This window comes from Lepidochelys kempii, chromosome 11 (assembly GCF_965140265.1).
Source record: "Lepidochelys kempii isolate rLepKem1 chromosome 11, rLepKem1.hap2, whole genome shotgun sequence".
Classification (NCBI taxonomy): domain Eukaryota; kingdom Metazoa; phylum Chordata; order Testudines; family Cheloniidae; genus Lepidochelys; species Lepidochelys kempii.
Window position 1 is genome coordinate 27,676,250 of NC_133266.1, and position 16,330 is coordinate 27,692,579.

The window sequence follows — 16,330 nt, forward strand, 5'->3', positions numbered from 1 at the left end:
CAACATATCCAGTTTTGTGTTTGTGATCTTTTCGTCTATGCGTTGTTGCATTACGTTTAAAATTCATTTCAAAGTCCATAACTGAACAACTGTTTTCTATGTGCATTGCTATTTCTTTTGCTCCGTATTCTTCACTGACTTCTGTGAATGGAAATTTCACTTTTTGTTTTGCAGATGCCATGCTAAATATTATATGGAAGCATATGATTGATTTTGTGAAAGCAGCTATTGAATCAGGTAATAATGTTTATTTCACATTTATCATTGATGACTGAAATACGAGGTTTTTTGGGGGGTATGTTCCTGAAAGTATTCGGCTATTCAGTAAAATTCTTCATAAAAACCCACTATTTCTAGATACTTACAAGATGCAATCTAATTTTGTACAATATATAATATGTATGCAAAAGGGACTAAATTATGCCACTTTTGTAATGAAGTCCTCATCATGAGTAAGGGTTATGCAGCCTAGCCCCATAATAAGGGTATGCATCATAAGGATTACATATCATATATTAAAAATTGAAAACATCAAAATGTGAGCATACCAAAATCATCTCCATGTGGTCTTATTGCTGTATGTCTTGTCACCTCTCAGTCCATTTTCCATATTATTTTTTTATATCATGTCTTAGATTACATTTTTCTTAAACAGGGTTGAGTGATTTAAATCAAGGCGATTTTAAATTACTTAAATTTGATTTGAAAAAAAAATCAATGATTTGAGTCAGGTAGAGCTCTTTAAAACTAATTTTAAAACTTGGGCTATTGCAACTTTAAAATTTGTAATGAACAAAATTGTAAATGCTATCTTTTTTAGAATTCCATTACTGGTATAGGGTATCTTATCTGAATTTTACAAAACTCTGCTGCTGTAGGCAAAAACAAAAACACTGAAAATATTAAGTCCCTGATCCTGCAAACATTTAAACAGGTATGTAACTTTACTTACACAAAAAACTCCATTGAAGTCAGTGGGACTACTTGTGGTTAAAGTACTCATGGTTAAAGTTAAGCATTTGTCTAAATGTTTGCAGCATTAGGAGCTAAAATTGTATTTTTAATATATACTTTTCTTAGTGGCGTGAAATCTGTTATTTCAAAACAGAATTGCTTCAGTGTTAACAGTGAGAAGTTTAGACTTTAGTACATTAACAAAGTTATGAACTTTTTAAAAGTTTTTTTTACATTTTAAAAAAGGAGCCAAAAGTTAGCCTCACAAACCCATATTTAGGTAATTTCTGATGAGATTTTTCAAAAGTACCGAAGCAATTTAGGAGCATAAACTGCATTGACTTCACACTGTGAATGCTGATGGAAGAGTTGTAGCCTGGTCAAAGCATTTCAGCTTTCTTGACTGTCTCTCAATTATTTAGTAAAGTACGTAGCACAGTTTATAAATAACATATTTTGTATCTGTTTCTCTGGGCAGTTCATTGCATATCTTCATAATTGCAGGAGAGTGGAACTGAAAATTGACGTAAGGTGCTACAGTCCACATTATGTATTGATTTTTTTCAGAAAATGTCCTTGCCTTAAGATTCATTTAGTTGCAGTAAAAATAATTTTTAAGTGATGATCACACTAATTAGTGCTTTGTTCTGCAGACTTCTGTAGCTTTATCTCTGGCTTGAACATGCTTTTTACTTTTATCTTTTTAGGCAATAAGAAAGAAAGGCAAGGTTCAGAAATGTTAACACTATTATTACAGGCCTTAAAAAACATAGTTACCTCAAGCACTCTTCCTGTTCAGAAAACATTGGTAAGGTTTTTTGTTTTTGTTTTTTTATTAAACCGATAATTTTTTTATGTGCTGTTAAGTAAATATTGTATAATTGAAACCTTCTATATTTTGATATCCGTTTCCTGCAATGGCTACACCAAAACTTCTGGCTCTAAAGAGCTGACAATTTTTAAAATTCTTTTATAAAAATTACTAAGTTCTTTTGGCAAACTACATAGATTTCTTTTGTAAGAACCCTTAAGGAGTATATATCAAATGTCAGCATGAGTCCCATGGTGTGAGTCATTGTCTGGGTATACTGCAAGAAGGACAGGAGACTTGTTATGGGTTTTAATCAGGCTGCAACTTTATATAGATGTCTGGGACTACCGGGCAGATAAAGTGTACAGTGCAGGCAAATCCATGCTTATTTAAATCAATTCTCTGTGGCTTTCACCAGCCCCCCCATTGTTTAATCCATGCTTATTCAACTCAGTTTTCCAGGGCTTTCGCCAGCCCCCCTTTGTTTCCATCCAGGTCCCCCAGTCAACCCATGGCTTGGACCTTGCCATCCACCAGCCTCGTAAGAGGGTTAAGGAGGGCTATGAGAACAGGGGGGGTTTGCTCCCTGCTGTACCAATCATAGGAGTCCCTGAACCCCCCTCCCCCGTTCTGTTCCCTTATACAGGACCTCCTTTTAAATCCTTTATCCGGCCATTTATCTGGTCATTGGCTGCCCTCCCAGTGGTGTACCTGCAGTGAACATCTGCCCATTATTACAAAATAAGTTGCGACATGGCCTACCACCTTTTCTGTTCACCAGAAAAGGTCCATCCTCACACCTGCTCTGAGGAAGGCGAAAAAGACACATTCCACCGAAGCTAATTCTGGTGATGCAGGAAAAATTCCTTTCCATCCCCCCTTCAAAAGGGATGACTAGCGTAATGCCCGCAACAGGTCCTAACCCGGCCTGCCATTTGCCTCCACTAGGGGAGGGAGGGTAGGTGTTGAGTTCCTCTCTGCTTGAACATAGAGACTTGCCCCACCCATGTTTCGTACCTTTATACACATTCCTGGGTGTGGGGGGTGAGTCATTGCTGCAATGCACCTTTTGCAGCGGTTTCTGACCTTCCTTTCTCTTTCCTTCCCCCTTGCCCCCCTCCCCCCCACACACACCACCACCACTCACCCACCTTTAGTTGTGGTGCAGTCCTTTGTATCCCTTTTCTTCCTAAGTTATCATTACTTCAGAGAGCAATTGTTTGTAAGGCTGCTTTCTTTATGCCACTACAGAAAACTTCAAACCAGTTAACATCTGGATTCTCATTTACTTGCTAGTATTTATCTCTTGCATAGGATTAGACATTTATATATAGTCTGTTCTGAAGGATTCTGTTTTTTTAACAGTTGCCTGTTTTCTTGTTTGCTTCCTTCCCTCAGTCCCTTATAGAAATTACAATTAAAGAATTACCTTCAAAAGTATTGGGATCACCAGCATATCAGGTTGCTGACATGGATCTTTTAAATGTAAGTAAAACCTAAATTATATTTTTAAAATTTTGTTAGTATTTATACTTAAGAGAAAGTAGTTGGAGTACAGTGCATATTCACGGTACACTATGTAAACCAAAAGAGCCATATCTTGGTGAAATTATACATTCTCACTGGTATTTTTATTTTAGAATGTCTGGAACAAGTTTAGCATTCACTTGTCACAGACAGTTTAACTGCATCAATAAATGAGATTAAAATGAGTTGAAACAGGGTTAGCAATTCCTCATGTCTGAAAAATACTCTGAAGAGACATATTTGTGAAAGTGACCTCCTTGTATTGTTGAGCACACTATTTGTTGCAAGGGTTGTAGACAGTACCCAAGAAGACCACAAGGTCTGTTATGTAACCTTTCGTTACATGTTATTGATGGAGCAGTATGTTGATTAATAGTCTAGCCAATTGATTGACTACATGTGTGGTATGTCACAAAAAATGTTCAAGAGACAAAATAATTAAACTTAGCTCATGACTACTCTGAATATGTTTTTGGTAATAATTTGGCAAATGCAAAATCTGCCGTATAGGAGTCTGGCAGTTTATGGTGGCTTTCTGCACGAGGTAAGGGTGTTTGAATAATTTGATTCAGATTTCTCATGCTTTAGTTTCTAGATGTTATAATTAAGTGACCACTTTTTTTTGTACAGAATTCAAGTTCAGAATTTTAGTTGATTCAGAATAAATTACTGGCTCGTGGAGTTAAATTTATATGGCTCCTATATATTTCATTTCTGGATCATTAACTGAAAACCCCCCCACCCTATACGCTATTCTGACTGTGAAATAAACACTTCATTAATGAAAATACAGTTCAAAAGGCTGATTAAATATTTTTTTTCTTGCAAGGGAACACCAGCTTTGTTCTTAATTCAGCTACCTTTCCGTGATAATCTGTTGGAATGGTGTGTAACAGATGAGAGGTAGGTGATCCTATTCTGGAACTATTTGAGAATGTTCGTTTGTTCTGTTACCAAACTTGTCCTGTTCTTCTGTACCTCAGTATGCTGATTTTAGAGGCTTTTCCTGTGAATTTTAAATAATACTTCCCCCCATAATTGCCTATCTAACTTTTAAACTTTTGTTTTTAGGTTCTTCCTAAACTTGGAAGTCCTTGTGGGTTGTGTTTTGTCTGGCCCCACATCTCCTCTGGCTTTCAGTGAGTCCGTGTTCTGCATTATTAATCAGTGTGCAAAACAGGTGGAAAATAAGGAACATCTTTGGAGAATGTGGAGTATTGTAGTTAACCCATTGACTGAATGGATTAACCAGGTATAGTATTATACCATATATTCATAAGCATTTTAGTGTGTGATTGCCTTCTCAGCAATGAGAATATGATAATATAAATGCAAGAAATAGCATATTTTGACATTTTGGTAAATTCCTGGCTCTTAAAAAAACAAAAAAATAGTTATCAGTCACCTGCCCAAAGAGTTTATTCCCTTAGTTAGACAGAGACAATGCAGTATTACTTCATCTTTTTACAAGAGAGACTAATAGTAGTTTGTAGTTGATCAATAGTGGAAGGCTGTCCAAAAGTAGATTTTAAAGTATGGCTCTATTCTGAAAAGTGATGTCAATATGACATTGCTGATATTTCATATTTCTCAGATATCAAATGTGAATAATTCATAAGTACTTTTATTAGCTTCAGTGGAGTTGCACAGGTGTGATGAAGAACATAACTTGCCCTGCAGAATTTTTATGGCTTGTGATAATTGAGAAGAAAAGAGTCCAGGTTGATGCTTTGTTATATAAACCAACCTTTTGTAAACTGAATATTTTTATATAGGATCAATGAAATACAATGTCATAATTGAGTCACTATTTAGAGTATAATTGCACATCAAGTAGATGGAATAATAAATAACTTTTCATAATTGATTTGTGTTGTAGTATTTCCTCCTCTTTGAAATTAAAGGGACCAATTAAGTTAATAAAAATCATTGCTGGTAGTTTGTAGATAATGCAAATTGGAAGGGTAGTAAATGACAGGCCAGTTCTACAAAATCTGTATTGCTTGGTATACTGGGCTCCTTTGAGTAGCACACATTTGAATCCAGCCAAATGCAGGGTCATACGTCTGGGCACTAAGAACGTAGGTCATACTTATGTGATGGGGGTCTACATCCTACATAACAGTGACTGAAAAGAATTTGGGGTGGGTCTTTGTGTCTAACCCATTGAAAATGATCGCTCAATGCGAGGGTGTGGCTAGGACAGCTGGTGTATACTTGTAGGTATTAGTGGGGGGAATTTTCAGAGTAGCAGCCGTGTTAGTCTGTATTCGCAAAAAGAAAAGGAGTACTTGTGGCACCTTAGAGACTAACCAATTTATTTGAGCATAAGCTTTCCTGAGCTACAGCTCACTTCATCGGATGCATTCAGTGGGAAATACAGTGAGGAGATTTATATACACACAGAACATGAAAAAATGGGTGTTATCATACACACTGTAAGGAGAGTGATCACTTAAGATGAGCTATTACCAGCAGGAGAGCAGCAGAAGTGGGTGGGGGGAAGAATGTCAGTGAGAAGCGGAGACATGCTATTTCCTCTAGTTGACATTAGTGAGACTGTTACTGAAATGTAGTATCCGTTCCTAGTTTCCACATTTCAAAAAGGGTGCTGACAAAGTGAAAAAAGATACAATGATTTGAGATCCTGAAAACAAGCCTTAGAGCGAGACACTGTCTACTTACTTTTAGTCAAAAGAAGGTAAAAAGGTGACTTGATCAGTTTATAAGTACCTACATAAAGAGAAATTTTTACTGAACAAGGATATAACAAGGTTCAACTGCCGGCATCTGAAGCTAAATATATTCATACTAGACAGGGTAATTAATCATTGAAACAGCTTACCCAGGAATGAAATGGGCTATTAGCCAGAATGGGCAAGGATAGTGTGTCTAGCCTCTGTTTGGCAGAAGCTGGGAATGGGCAACGGGGGATGGATCACTTGATTATTACCTGTTCTGTTCATTCCCTCTAAAGCACCTGGCATTGGCCACTGTCGGAAGAGGATACTGGGCTAGGTGGACCGTTGGTCTGACCCAGTATGGCCGTTCTTATGAGATGGAGAATCTATCATGTGAAGAATTTAAATGAAAACTGAATGACTTTCTAAAATATATACTCTATCTTAACCAGAAGTCACAGGCTTGATGCAGGAATTACTGGCTGAAATTCTCTGGCCTGTGTTATGCAGGAAGTACTACTAGATCATCATAATGGTCCCCTGGCCTTAAAACTATAAATAGTTTTTAAAGTATTTAAAGAGTCACCTAAATTATCAATAAAATCTCTAGTTATTAAAGTTGAATTAAATTTTAGAATTCATTTTTTCACAAATGTTGATTTTCACTAGTAGCTAAAAGCCCGTGTTGTCACATGAGTGTAATGTGTAAAGTTTTTTTTAAATCAAAAATGGTTGCAAATTTAAAAATTGGATGGTAACAGACAGCCAATCCCAGTTATGATTCAACCTGGTGATACTGTAAACAAAAATAGCTCTCAGCCATGCTTGTACCAGTTTCTGTTGCTTCAAAATGATTCTTGGAATCCTGTTTTATAGATTCTGTTTACTCTTGCATTTTTCTCTCAACATTGAAAATTGAACCGTCATTGTTGCTTTTTTGTTTAACTAGTTGATAGCCTATTTTTAGATTCTCTAGCAAACACTGTGGGCTAGTAACTAAAGATTTAATTCACATTAAAATGGAATTACTTTAGTCTTAATTTGTAAAAACTTTATTTAAAAAACTAGAAACCAAATTTAATCCGGGTGTCCTTTGCTCCTTGTACGTTACTTATCTAATAAGTTATTGTTTTTGGTTTATTTAGACTAGTGAAGTAAATCAGGGAGATGCATTGGAACACAACTTTAATGCTGTTTACAGTGCACTGCTGTTACCCATGAGCCACATTTTCCCTATTCAAGAATTTCCACAGGTAAGAAATGAAAACAAATCTTAGATTCTGTAAAAATGCAGTGTTTCTAGTAAACATTAAACATTGGTAAGATAATCTTCCTTTGGGTCTACGGTACTGAATCTTATGTATAAGATGTAAGCTGGCTCCATATCAGCTCACACCTGGCTATTCTTAAATCTTTCTCTGTCTCTTAGAAACTTTTAAACTAGTGTAAGTTATTAATTTTTCAGTTTTTCTGCTTACCTGGAAGTCTTTGAAATGAGCACCATGCTGTATATACAGTTTAAAAAGAGCTAAGGGGGCATATGATAGAGGTCAATAGACTCATGAGTGGTATGGAGAAAATGAGTTAAGTGTAATTTACCCTTTCATGTAACACACGAACCATGGATTACCCAATGAAATTAATAGGCAGCAGGTTTAAAACAAACATAAGCAAGTACTTCACACGACACAATCAGCCTGTGGAACTTGTTGCCAGGGGATATTGTGAAGGCCAGAACTATAACTGGGTTCAGAAAAGAATTAAATTCATGGAGGATAGATCCATCAGTGGCTATTAGCCAGGATGGTCAATGATGCAACCCCATGCCCTGGGTATCTCTAACCCTCTGACTGCCAGAAGCTGGGACTGTATGGTGGGATGGATCACTTGATAATTGCCCTGCTGTGTTTATTCCGTTCAAAGCATCTGGCACTGGCCACTGTCAGAAGGCAGGATACTGGGCTACGTCGTCCATTGGTCTGACTTAGTATGGGCATTTTTATTCTATGTTCTTAAAAATAAACTTGTGTTCTGTACTTCTAAGGTTAATGTCTTGGCATTTTATAGTCTTTTGATATGGAAAAAAGAGCAAAACTTGTAACCACAGGATTTCTTATCTATATCAATCTATATTTAGATCTTAAAGCAATGCAGTTTTGTTAATTGAAATGTGAAAAGGCTTTTCCTATTAGAAGAATGTAGGTGAGGCTTCAGTTACTTGGTATAGTTCTATTGACAAATAAAGAAAGGAATATAAAAAGACAATCAATATTAGACTTGGTGGATACCTCACCACATCTCAAGAAGAAAATCAAATAGCTTGCCCACCTTGACTTCTGACGTATAGAAAGAAGGAAAAATTGTGCAAACTACTATTTTGAATTGTAAATGTACAACTTCTGTTTTGGTTTTTAAAGCCCACTATGAAGTCCTTGTTGCGCACCTGGTCAGAGCTGTATAAAACATTTGCCCGCTGTGCTGCTTTAGTGGCAACGGCAGAAGAAAATTTGTGCTGCGAAGAACTTTGTGCCAAAATATCTGGACTAGAAGATGAAGCCCTAGTAGTAAGTATAAACCACAATATTAAATTATACAAAACTCCTGCTGGTGCAGTCTGCACATGGAAAAACAGTCCCACTTTAACTTTTGTTTTGCGTTTACTCAATTAAATTTAAATTTAACCATCAATTTTTGTTATAAGCCCAGTCAAAGCTAAACATCAGGAGTTCGATTATAAAGGTATGTTTACACCAGTGTTGCCTCTAATTTTTTACATCCATTTGTGGAATGAATTTTATGTGCACCACAATGGAGGTTATGTGGGGTGCACATAACAAAATTAATATGGTGGAGGTGGGGATGAGGGTTCAGAGTGTGAGAGGGGGCTCAGCACTGGGGTAGAGGGTTGGGGTGTGGGGGGGAGGAGGGTTCTGGGGTGGGGCTGGGTTTGCAGTGTAGAAGGTGGCTCAGGGCTGGGGCAAAGGGTTGTTGTGGGGGGGGTGTGTGTGCAGGCTCTGGGGTGGTCCCAGGGATGAGGGGTTTGGGGTCCAGGCTGCCATGGGGTTGCGGTGGGGAGAGAGGACTCCCCCCAGCCTTCTCTCACCACAGCAGCGCAGGGCGGGTGGAGAGACACGTCTCCCCGGCCACGGTAACTCCGGCTGGGCTGTACCAAGGGAGGGGCTCCTTTCCCCCTGCTGTGGCAAGTCTGGGTCAAGTCCGTGCTTTGGCCGGTGGGGAGAGGCACCCCTCTGCAGCCTTGACCCTGCTCAGGGCTTAATAGGCAGCTATGCAGCCCCGCAGCTTAGAGGGAACTTAGGTCTACACTGCAGGTGTGGTTGTAGCAAAGATAGGCATATGTGTGCTAGTTCTAATGGTACTGTAAATGTGGTACCATACCCTTCAGCCTAGGTTAGCAGCTTCTTAAGCAGTGTAGGTCTGATGATAAACTACAGCAAATAGTACACTACTGTCAGAATTATTTACACAAATCAAATGAAAAATACATAATCCTTTTCCTACAGAAATTAGGAGTTGATTCAGAGACAGTTTGAAGTAAATGTACACATGAATAGGTTATAAAAATATTTTATAAAGCATTTATCAAAATATCAAGTCTTTAGCAAATTTCTAGTTTTTAATATAACCCAGCAACATTAGTTATACAGATAACAAGCATTTTGTTTTAACCCGTTTACAGATCATGAATGGAATTTACATTGTCTAATAGGAGATGGCTTTGTCATGAAGTGAAAGCTCTGCTGCCTAATATGGTGGTTAAATACACAATTCAGTAAACTTGAAATCATAAAATGAGGGCTGTTCCATCTGAACAGAAGTAGAATTTTATAATCAATATGGGAAGTCCTCAGAGCTTGTCTAAATGAACATTTAATTTGTAGCAAGCTGGGGTGTGAATCTAACTTGCACTAGCCTGCCGCAGACTAACTGTCCGTGTGGAACCTGCTGATGCGTATTAGTGGTTCATGTATACACTTTGATCTAGTCCTTTTTGAAACGTGGGCAAGCCCTAAATTAGTAAAGTAATGTGTCTGATTCATCCTTAGGCCTCCCATCCCACTGAACAGATGCATAGAACTTTATGCAAACTGAAAGCTGCACAGGAGATTTTGAGGCAATTTCGGTTGACTAAACCTGGACACTAATTATTAGCTATACAAATATTGTGTGATTATGCTCTCTATGTAAAACTGCAACTCAAGGACATTTTTGGATTTGGGCTTTAAGTACTGAAGTATAGTAACACTCTACTAAATCCACTGCGACTGACACTCCACATATTTAAATTTAATTTAAATTTAAATGAGGTTGACAACCTTAAACCTGAACTATCCAACTAATAATTTGTCAACTTGTAAAATAAGGTTAAGAAGATTAATCAGTTATCAGTTTCTCAGGTGGGTAGCCCTACCAACAAATAAGGCGTATAGCATTTGTTTTTGTTTGCAATCATGCTGGCTCTTCCTACTGTGTTTCAGTTGGTTCTCCTATTTATAAGAACAGATCAGACAGGCAAAATAGGGGGCTGGCAGTGTGTGTACATGTAAATATATACTAAGTTGTCATAAAATTTTAGACTTTGTAAATTTAACTGTATTTTGTTAACCACACTTAGTTCCTTTAAGAACAAATACAACAAAGGTCAAGCCTTAGAAATTGAGCGACACAATTGCATTGCTACAAGTTTGTCACTTGTTAAACTCCCTCTTGATACTACCACATCTGTTAATCCTAATATAGGAAACTTTGCGCCTGACTCTTATATTTTCAGTAATAGCTGTTGCACTCAGACTTATTTTAAATTGAAGTACTTCAAAGTATAAATTCTATGAAAGTTGGACAGTTTTGGCACAACTATTTAAACAAAATGTTGTTGTCTTTTTTTGTGCAAATAGTATGGGTTCAGGGAAATGTTCTCTCTTAAACTTAGTGTTTCTATTAACAATTGATTAATCATATGACCATTGAATTTACTTTATGGCGTTCGTTGTTATGAAGATCTTATTGCTGTGTTTACAATATTTTAACCAAAAATGTTTGCTCTTAGTGTGACAGTCCTTCAGCTAGCCATACATTGTAATATTGTAATATGTCCTTCAGCTAGCCATACATTGTAATATAAACATTTCATTAGGGGTCAATACCTCTAGACCTATAAAAAGAAAATGAATACTTGTGGCACCTTAGAGACTGACATTTATTTGAGCATAAGCTTTCATGAGCTACAGCTCACTTCATTGGATGTATGCAGTGGAAAATACAGTGGGGAGATTTTATATACACAGAGAACATGAAACAGTGGGTGTTACCATACACACTGTAACGAGAGTGATGAGGTAAGATGAGCTATTACCAGCAGGAGAGAAAAAAACCCTTTTGTAGTGATGATCAAGGTGGGCCATTTCCAGCAGTTGACAAGAACATCTGAGGAACAGTACTGGGGGGGAAATAAACATGGGGAAATAGTTTTACTTTGTGTAATGACCCATCTGCTCCCAGTCTTTATTCAAGCCTAAGTTAATTGTATCCAGTTTGCAAATTAATTCCAATTCAGCAGTCTCTCGTTGGAGTCTGTTTTTGAAGTTTTTTTTGTTGAAGAATTGCCACTTTTAGGTCTAATCGAGTGACCAGAGAGATTGAAGTGTTCTCCGACTGGTTTTTGAATGTTATAATTCTTGACATCTGATTTGTGTCCCCTGGACACCATCATGGGGCCTAATCACATCAGCCACGCTATCAGAGGCTCATTCACCTGCACATCTACCAATGTGATATATGCCATCATGTGCCAGCAATGCCCCTCTGCCATGTACATTGGCCAAACTGGACAGTGTCTACGTAAAAGAATAAATGGACACAAATCAGATGTCAAAAATTATAACCTTCAAAAACCAGTTGGAGAACACTTCAATCTCTCTGGTCACTCGATTACAGACCTAAAAGTGGCAATTCTTCAACAAAAAAACTTCAAAAACAGACTCCAAAGAGAGACCGCTGAATTGGAATTAATTTGCAAACTGGACACCATTAACTTAGGCTTGAATAAAGACTGGGAGTAGATGTGTCATTACACAAAGTAAAACTATTTCCCCATGTTTATTGCCCCCACCCCAACTGTTCCTCACACGTTCTTGTCAACTGCTGGAAATGACCCACCTTGATTATCACTACAAAAGGGTTTTTTTCTCTCCTGCTGGTAATAGCTCACCTTACCTGATCACTCTCATTACAATGTGTATGGTAACACCCATTGTTCCATGTTCTCTGTGTGTATAAAATCTCCCCACTGTATTTTCCACTGCATGCATCCAATGAAGTGAGCTGTAGCTCACAAAAGCTTGTGCTCAAATTTGTTAGTCTCTAAGGTGCCAGAAGTACTCCTTTTCTTTTTGCTGATACAGACTAACACGGCTACTCCTCTGAAACCTCTAGACTTATAATCGCTTTTGATGTTCCTCTCTAAACTCCTTCCATTTGCAGGTATTTCTGGTAATGTGATGTCAGAGTTGAATGCAGTAGTACATGTGATAAAGCTAGACGAATATAAAAAGACTTGATAGGATTTTCAGCTTGTGTAAATCTGCTGCTTTGAATTCAGTGGAGTGATGCTGACTTAGACTAGCTGGTAACCTGGCCCTGATGATTTCCTCCTTGCAGCTTAAAATTGCATTTGTCTCCTTGCCATGTATTATAGTTCTGAACACATATCCAGATTGTTACCCAGAATCACTACTAGGTTTCTTTTAAACACTGTTTCACGTTTTTCTCTACCCCCATGAATTTGGCTTTGCTAATGATTTTTGCTTTTCTCCCCCCTTAGAACCTGTCAATGGTGGATGGTCTCACCCATATTGTATCAGTTATGGTTGACTGCATCAACTTTACACCATATGGTACTAAATATCAGCCAAAAAATAGATGTAAGAAAAATTTCCAATAATTGGATTTGTTCTGTGATTTCAAAGAGTAAATGATTGAAAACTAGAATTATTGCAAGTGATAAATTAGGTATTGTATATTCTTAACAGTCCACCTCTGAGGTATTTTTCTTAAGAGCGGAGTCCAAGATTTTCAAAAATGGGAAACTAAAATTAAGCTCCTAAATTCATACTTAGGCACTTAAGTCTGATTTTTCAGAAGTATTGAGTGTTTAGCAGCTCCACTGTAAGCTTCGTAAAAGCTCCTTGGGGCTCAGCACATGTGAAAATCAGGATATAGGTTGGTATATATTATGACAATAGCAAATTTTTTCCTGTTCAGTGGATTATTGAAAACATAAACTTTCTTTAAATTTGGAAAATTTAGTTATGGGTTCAATGATAGTTTCATTTTTTAAAGTCTTAAGTCTATGAAGGCATTTTCTTTTAGTAGCAGTCCAAAAACTCCTGCATTACACATACTGCTTTGTTGAAACGTAGCCTAAAAAAGCAACACTTGATTATTACAATTTCCAGTTTTAGTTTAACTTATAATGTGCCTTGAAGAATTTATACATTAAGCAATTAACTTTAAAACGTAAGTTACTGCATGTATGGTTAGTTTTCATAACACTTATCAGTGCTGCACTTGAAATGGGAGTTGCTTCATTTTATTAGCTTTGTGTCCCATATCGCTCACCGAAAGTCCGATGTTAGTGAAATAGTTTTCCACATTTCATTTGAGCTATTGATATATAAATACAGAAGGTGTTGGGCACACAGTGTTACTGGTTGTCCTGTTCCCCTGTAGCCATTAAAAGTAAAGTAAACACTAGAACATTTTAAAGATGGAATTTCAAATGGAAATTGAGTTAATTTTTTGCTGTAGCATCTGCCACCCTTGCACACACTGAGTAGTATCTTACATGCAACTATCTGGGAGGACTACTCAAGGAGCGGAGGTACTAGTTACAGCTGAAGAGAAATGATTTTCCCTTTGAAATAATGTGATGTAAACTTTTAATTAAAACTTTTTCAGTTTCATCCAGCTTTGAGTACTAGTCCACGTGACTAAATTTATCCGAATCTGGCCCTTCGGTTTTTTACACGTAGAATTTAAGAGTATGTAGGCTCAACCAGTATCAAAACTCCTGCATCAGTTCCAGGCCATAAGGGTGGGTGAATGGCAAATTGGAATCAAATCCACAGTGACTGCACTAAATTAGAATTTTTATTGGTTATAGTGGATTTGAATAACTGCGTATTTATATAGATGAGCTATTTTAGGAGTCCAAATATGCTATTTATTATTGCCCTGGACTGTTTCATTCTAATATTGTATCTCAGACAATATTGATTTGAATTTTATATAAAGCAGAAGGGAAAGTTTAAGGTCACTGTCGTTAACGGATTTATTTTTTTACCTTAGCCCCACAGACACCTACGGATTGGTCTAAGAGGAAAAAGGAACCTCTTGGAAAACTGGCCTCCCTCTTTAAACTTCTAGTGAAGTTGATAAACTCTTTCCATATGCTCAGTTCTAAAGATACCCAGTCAGAAACATTGATCTCGGTTGGTGCTTCAGTTATTGCTATTCTTCACAACATCATCAGCCACGTTTCTTTGCCTTCGATGATCAGAAGTATGTTTGCAACTCTGTCAAAACCACTTGCAATGTTTTATGAAAGAACAAAGTGAGTATTTCAGAAATTATGGGATGACTTCTTGATAAATATACATTGTAATATTGGTGAAACTGTGGTAATATTGGTGAAACATTTTCCTTAAACAGATTCCAGTAGGAATATACAATATCTTAAGTAACCCACTTTAAAACTGTATAGCAGAACGTATAAAGAAAAACAAAAATATGTCTTGCTTTTAATTTATTCAGTATACAGTTGCATGGGTTAAGAACTATTAAGATGTACTCGGAACAGTCCTTTCATAGATGGGCAGAAAATGGAAGGGTTTTGTCACAAGAATAAGGAAACCAAGTTTATAGTTGCATATGTTTTGAACTTAGGTAAAAGCCTAGAACGTTTAAGTTGTGGGAAATTTTATATAAAGGTTTTGAAATATTTGTGCAATGCTCTGCATTCCATTGTATTTTCCAAAGACTTGACTTTAAAAATGGTTATTTTTGGAGGTGAAAACTATTAATCTGTTTAATTTTCACCATGCAAAGTGGTTACAGTTAAGCCTATTGGATACCGTATTAAATTCTCTCCGGGTGCTGCTATAGCTATCTCTCTGATAAATCTGAAAATCTCTCTGAAGTTAGTTAAGGAAGTTTGCTTGCAGAGTCAGTGTAGGTCAGACCAAGAGGAGCAGAAGAAAGGTAGCAGAAATTACTCTATTAGAAAACAATTAGTTATGTATCTGTAAACTACTCTGTCGGGATTATTAGAACTAATTTTTAATTGTCATGCTCATTAGCTTAAAAAGTTTTTGTTTATGGCCATTATGGGGGAATCAAGAAGGGTTGTAAATTATTAAATGGAGCTATTAAAATAATATGCAACTTCATATGTTGGTGTGAGACCTTGAAGATGACTATTGCATCTTTTCTAGTGTCATATATCAACATTATTGGAAATCTTTGCTGAGAACAGAAAGGATTAAGAAGTATTTCATTAACACTTCATCCATTCTATGTTCTTTCTTTCATAGGCTTGCTGATGTATCTAGAGTGTACAGTAGTCTCAGCAACAAGGTAAATTTTAGCAGAAAAAGTCTGTGAAAGAACAAATACGGTATGGCATTTAAATCCTGACAATTTTGTGCTCTAAAAACAAAATTGTATTTGTATTAAGGCAAGCTAGTAAGCATTTCGCTTAAAGGTGTACTACGAACTTGAACTGAAAACTGGCTAGGGTAAAGTACAAATCTGTGTTGAATTAAATATTATGGGCTCCTTCATATCTAGAGGTTTAGTATTTCTGTGGAACTGAGTCCAGACCTATTCTTATGCCATATTCTTGTCATATCCACATAAACTGCCACTATATAAATCTTGTTTATTTCACTATTTAAATTTTTAGAATATGTAATTGATTCAAAAATTATTTACACATTTCTCTTTTCTTCCAGTTAGAAAAGCTTTTGGGAGAGATCATTGTATGTTTACAATCCCACTATACTGGATTTTATGATAGCGACCTATTAGAGCAGCTCTCTCCATTGCTGTGCATAATCTTTCTGCATAAAAGTAAACAAATACGCAACCAAAGTGCTCAGTTCTGGAATGCAACATTTGCTAAAGCTACAGTGTTAACGTACCCTGAAGAATTAAAGTAAGATGCTCTCTTGTATATTTGTTGTTTGATTTTGCTACATCATCAGAGTATTTATAAATCAAGCCAAGATAACATAAGCTTTTTTAATTTGTGATGGGATATAAACATGAAAAATCATAACTT

General features: G+C 36.7%; 1 protein-coding gene across 8 annotated transcripts in view; it reads left to right on the top strand.

The window, feature by feature from the left end:
- Positions 1–16,330, top strand: part of RIF1 (replication timing regulatory factor 1) — a 61,084-nt gene that overhangs the window by 21,927 nt on the left and 22,827 nt on the right. For all 8 annotated transcript variants that reach the window (XM_073305456.1, XM_073305452.1, XM_073305453.1 and 5 more), the window contains 11 exons: positions 175–237; positions 1,662–1,762; positions 3,164–3,250; positions 4,122–4,195; positions 4,364–4,544; positions 7,119–7,226; positions 8,391–8,537; positions 12,812–12,911; positions 14,338–14,602; positions 15,582–15,624; positions 16,002–16,204. In XM_073305456.1, the coding sequence (XP_073161557.1) occupies positions 175–237; positions 1,662–1,762; positions 3,164–3,250; positions 4,122–4,195; positions 4,364–4,544; positions 7,119–7,226; positions 8,391–8,537; positions 12,812–12,911; positions 14,338–14,602; positions 15,582–15,624; positions 16,002–16,204 (1,372 nt within the window). The remainder of the gene's footprint in view (positions 1–174; positions 238–1,661; positions 1,763–3,163; positions 3,251–4,121; positions 4,196–4,363; positions 4,545–7,118; positions 7,227–8,390; positions 8,538–12,811; positions 12,912–14,337; positions 14,603–15,581; positions 15,625–16,001; positions 16,205–16,330) is intronic.